The following is a 5,030-nucleotide window of genomic DNA, read 5'->3' as shown; positions in this document are numbered from 1 at the left end:
CTGTTACCTAGCTAGAAGAATTGTCACAACTTAGAATCTCACCCAAAATGGCTAGCGGAAAGGTATTATTTGGGTTCCTTGATCCTGTATAAATACTCAAGATCTACCCAACGAATAACCGATGTGGAACTAAACACACGCCCACACGGAACCTCACATACTCTTTCCGTTCAAGCCCTAACGTCATCGTCAGGCTAAGAGTTTAAATCTATTCAAATCTAATTACAAACACCACGATTGATTCGTGGTCAGCCCCAATGGATTCATGCTGCAGTGTCCCCTAGTCCACATAGATTATGGGTCGGGTTCGCTCTGATACCATTTGTCACAACCCAGAACCTCACCCAAAATAGCTAGTCGGAAGGTATTATTTGAGTTCTTTGATCCTATATAAATACCCAAAATATATCCAGCGAATAATCGATATGAGACTAAACACACGTCCGTCTGGATCTTCATACAAATGATTACACATGAAGGACGGACTTGGTGGATTGGCAGAGCATGGTAAATGGGAGAGTAGTAATTTATCGTAGTTCTCACTGTATTTTATCTTTTTCTTCTTTCGAGCAAGCTTTCTATATAGTGATAAGAAGCTTGTGGCTGAATTTTGTGATTGTGCCATCGATGTTGGAAAACAAAATCTAATGCATAGCTTTTATGATATTTTTCAATCCAAAATATGGAAAAAGAAAGAATAGTTGTCACCATCTAAACATAAAGATGGAAAGTTGCTTCACCGAATAAAATTAATAGCCATCGACTTGAGTGTTACAGTGACTGAACATATAACAGCAAAAAAGAAAATAAAAGAAAAGATGGAGGCAAGTTTTTGATTTAACGGTAGAATTGTGAAGAAGGTACATGGTGAAATGCCAATGTAAACAGGGACGTTTCTCATCACTTTCTGAGAACGCCCGGGGAAATTTCAGTTGGCTTTATCTCCACCCATCCTTCGGCCGAGAAAAGAACAGCAGCATCACTGGGCCACTCCGATCTTTATAAGCCCCTTCCCTCGAAGTTCTCACGAACTACAGAGGAAATAACAGAGAGAAACCTGAGCAAAACAAAAGAAATCCAAATCCTTTTCCATGCCCCTTCCCCCACCACTGGTCTCTGTCTTCTCCTCTGCTCGACCTCCAACCCAACTTTAGCCGTCGGTAGTGACGGACTTCTTTCTACCCACCCTCCAACCCCTGTTCTCACTCTATTAACTTCTCTTCTCCTGAGCCACCGAAAGAGAAAAAGAGATGTCTCTGAGTAGCCCTTGCTCTATTGCCTGCCCCCACGCCTCTGTGATCATGATCACCAGCTTCTTCCGTCACAAGCTATAGAAGAAGAGTTTGAAGTAGCGGGAAGTAAAAGACCTCTCAGTAGGGAGAAATCGTGGCCTTCTTATCTTAAGCTAGCTCACCAAGTAGTTCCGGAAAAATCCCTCATTTTTTTGATTTTTCTCTGTTTTGAAGGATAAAGATTGAGAGGGAGAGTAGGAGAGGACGAAAGAGAGAAAGAAGAACAGGGGAAGGAGTTGATTTAAGGTAAAGTTTTGAGAGGAATCGGAAAAATTCCTCCTTCCTTCATCTGAGCCAGTGAAAAGAGACAGAGTGAGGGAGAGAGGGGAAGAATATGGCGCGAATGAGGTGTGGGGGCCCCAGTATGGCGGTTTTGCTCCAGAACGAAGGGGTTCCCTGCAACGCTATCGAGACCCTGCTCGTTTCTGGCTCTTCTCATGCCGGATTCCTTGGTAACCATCTCGGGCTTGGTTTGAATTTTGGAATTTAGTTCGAGTGATGGTACTCTAATGTTCTGCTTCAGCTTATTCTTTTATTATTTTGTTTGATCTAATTCTAATATTATTGGGCTACCAAGCTTTTTAGATGGTTGAATTGGAGCTGGATTTGTGTGTGTGTGTGTGTTTTGACAATTTGCAAGAGGGTTTCTTTTGTTGCACTGATCTTCGAATTGGAGCTTGAACTGATAAATCTATTGAGTTCTAGAGTTCACTTTATAGTTTGCTTCAGCTTATTATTTTGTTTGATCTAATTCTAATTTTATTAGGCTACCAAGCTTTTTAGATGGTTGAATTGGAGCTGGATTTTTTTGTGTGTGTGTGTGTGTGTGTGTTTTGACAATTTGCAAGAGGGTTTCTTTTCGTGCCACTGATCTTTGAATTGGAGTTCGAACTGATAAATCTATTGAGTTCTAGAGTTCACTTTATAGTTTGCTTCAGCTTATTCTTTTAATATTTTGTTTGATATAATTCTAATTTTATTGGGCTACCAAGCTTTTTAGATGGTTGAATTGGAGCTGGATTTGTGTTTTTTTTGTTTTTTTTGACAATTTGCAAGAGGGTTTCTTTTGGTGCCACTGATCTTCAAATTGAAGTTTGAACTGATAAATCTATTGAGTTCTAGAGTTCACTTTATGGTTTGTTTTTTCGTATTTCTTTGGTAGTTTTGCCTAGGAAGAATTTTCCTTTACTCATCCCTCTGAAGTTTTGAGCTCCTGACTTTTTTCCCCCCAAGAACCAACCTTAGAATCATCTCTCTTACGAGAGATTCGAATTCTCATGTGATTTTGTAATCCGAGAGCTGCTGCTATTTTCAGCTTTGATGTCGAGACCAGTTAATCTTGTTGAGAATTCATATAGTTTATACTTAAGCTGATGGATTTTTTGACATGAGCATAAGCTACAAACTACTCTGATCGAGACTTTCTTTATGTATGATCAACACTTCGGTTTAGTATCGAAAAACTGCAATTGATCGATACCCGGATTAATTCTACTTCTTCTTTTTTGGCATTTCTTCTTTTCACCAAATATCAGGCAGCTTTTGTGATCGTCTTATCTTGGATTCAAATATTTGGATGACATTTTCTATTAATAATTGTGTATTTATGGAGCAGATAATCGAATACATATCTATGGCGATCTGATATGGCGCTTTCATAATTTCTCCGTTCAAAAGGGTGTATGCAGTTACTGATTATACTGATTCTTTTTTCATCAAATTTTACAGTGACTGCGCAATAGATTTTTGTGAACACAGAAATTCGATCCAAGTGTTATATTTCCTCCATTATTCAAGCTGGTAGATTAAGCTATCCATGGCTGATAGTTAGAAGACATATATTGAAGTCTGAGTAAATATACTTTTTTCCCCCCCAGGCTTGAAATCCATGATGGATATTGACAATGCTCATGGGATCACAACTGAAAGATCATTTTGCCGGGCTCTTGAGTTGGAAGAAACTGGTGAAGAAAACCTGGAGGAATTTTTTCACCAGACAGAGAAGAAGAGGCGGCTAACTGCTGACCAGGTGCAGTTCCTGGAGAAGAATTTTACTCTCGAGAACAAGCTCGAACCGGAGAGGAAGATTCAGCTCGCAAAGGATCTTGGCCTTCAGCCTAGACAGGTAGCCATATGGTTTCAGAACCGCCGAGCCCGATGGAAGACAAAGCAGATGGAGAAGGATTATGAAGCACTCAAATCCAGCTATGATGTTCTCAAAGCAGATCATGAGAACCTACTTAAGGAGAAGGAGAAGCTGAAAGAAGAGGTGACCCATTTCTTGCAAAGCAAATACCTTATATTGCTTCTCTCCATTATTAAGCTGAAACCTCCAACCCTTTAGAAAATACTTTTAGATTTTGGGTGCATGGTATCTCTCACTTGGAGGACTTTGGGTGTCTAGTTCCTCTCGCCGCCTTAAGAACCTCATACAAAGCTAAACCTCTTATATTTCTTCATATAAATTTGCTTTTTAGAGTCGGCATGACTATTTTCAAGCTGTACAAAATGACAATTCATACTTCAAATCTAGTTTTAAAGAATTTTTTTGCATCAGATGCTATGCAATGGTTCACATGATCATGTTCATTTTCTCGTTATTCGTTTGTTGAACTACTTCTTGGTCATTTATCTTGGACAGTTTGCTATAAGTTTCATGCTGGTTACAATGATGTTTTGTGAGAATTAATCCTTCATCTTATGTTTAACTAACTATTAGTTGTTTTTGTTTCTCTAGAATAGAACTTGTAAGGGAAAAAAAAAGCCAAAGTATTCTTGTGACATGTCATTTTAGAGTTTACTTAATTATTGTCAGCGAAAAGAACAGCCCTAATCCTTGTCTCTATATTTCCTTTGCTGGCAAAACATATTCAGAAGATAAATTTTATCTTCCTGATTACTAAGAATTTTCTCCTGAACAGGTTCTCTTTCTCACAGAAAAACTCCTTCAAAGGGAGAAGGGCGACTTACAAACATATGAAATCAAAGTTCCTCCTCCCCTGCTGCAAAAACTAGACTTTGTTTCAGTTTCTGAGGAGAAAAAGCCCGATGTGCATGTTCTGCTGTGTAAACCAGAGGATCTCAGCTCTGCAAACAGCACTGTATCAGACTCTGATAGCCCTCGCTGCACCGATGGATTACTCTCTCCACTACTGGAGCCAGCAGACACTTCGAATGTTTTCGATCAGGCTGGTCTCTCTCATGCCGATGAGGATGAGGAAATTAAAGGATGCAGCTTCCTGAAGCTTGAAGAGAACTCATGTAATTACATTTTACCTGTGGATGACCAGGCTTTCTGGTTCTAGCCTTGCTGAAATTTAGTAATTCCTAGTCTATACATGTCCATTCTGCTATTTAGTTTTTGTTTCTGTTCTTAAGTTTTTCTTATTATGATGTAATGATGAGTAAGGAGATGAATAAAGATCGTTTGGTGACACCAAACCTAGATGGTTTCATGGTTTTCTTCATCCTTCCCAAGCGATGATGATCTTTTATCTAAAATTTCCCTATCAATTCCTTTTGAAGCCATTTTAATTTGATGAACGAGTAGACCTTTGGAACAAAACATTCGGGCGGCCATTGTTTTTTTTCTTCTTTTCTTCGTAAATATGCATATGAATTTGTTGATTGGCATGATTTGGAAGTCAAGACATGAGCTATATCATCCGATGCGGAGCTATGTTTGTGACTTCCAAGTGTCATAAATTGGTGTTGGAATATGATCACTAAATTCCCCTA

The 5,030-nt window shown here is 39.0% G+C and overlaps 1 protein-coding gene across 1 annotated transcript; it reads left to right on the top strand.

The window, feature by feature from the left end:
* Nucleotides 1–1,051: 1,051 nt before the first annotated feature.
* On the top strand, nt 1,052–4,747 carry LOC120110421 (homeobox-leucine zipper protein HAT5-like). Its single transcript, XM_039125289.1, has 4 exons — nt 1,052–1,373; nt 1,467–1,744; nt 3,170–3,561; nt 4,214–4,747. The coding sequence occupies exons 2-4, from the start codon at nt 1,627–1,629 to the stop codon at nt 4,595–4,597; spliced, it is 894 nt and encodes a 297-aa protein (XP_038981217.1). The 5' UTR covers nt 1,052–1,373; nt 1,467–1,626; the 3' UTR covers nt 4,598–4,747.
* The last annotated feature ends 283 nt before the right edge of the window (nt 4,748–5,030 follow it).

Source organism: Phoenix dactylifera, chromosome 4, assembly GCF_009389715.1.
Source record: "Phoenix dactylifera cultivar Barhee BC4 chromosome 4, palm_55x_up_171113_PBpolish2nd_filt_p, whole genome shotgun sequence".
Classification (NCBI taxonomy): Eukaryota; Viridiplantae; Streptophyta; class Magnoliopsida; order Arecales; family Arecaceae; genus Phoenix; species Phoenix dactylifera.
Note: the sequence above shows the minus strand (reverse complement) of the source record. Positions and strands in the feature narration are given on the sequence as shown.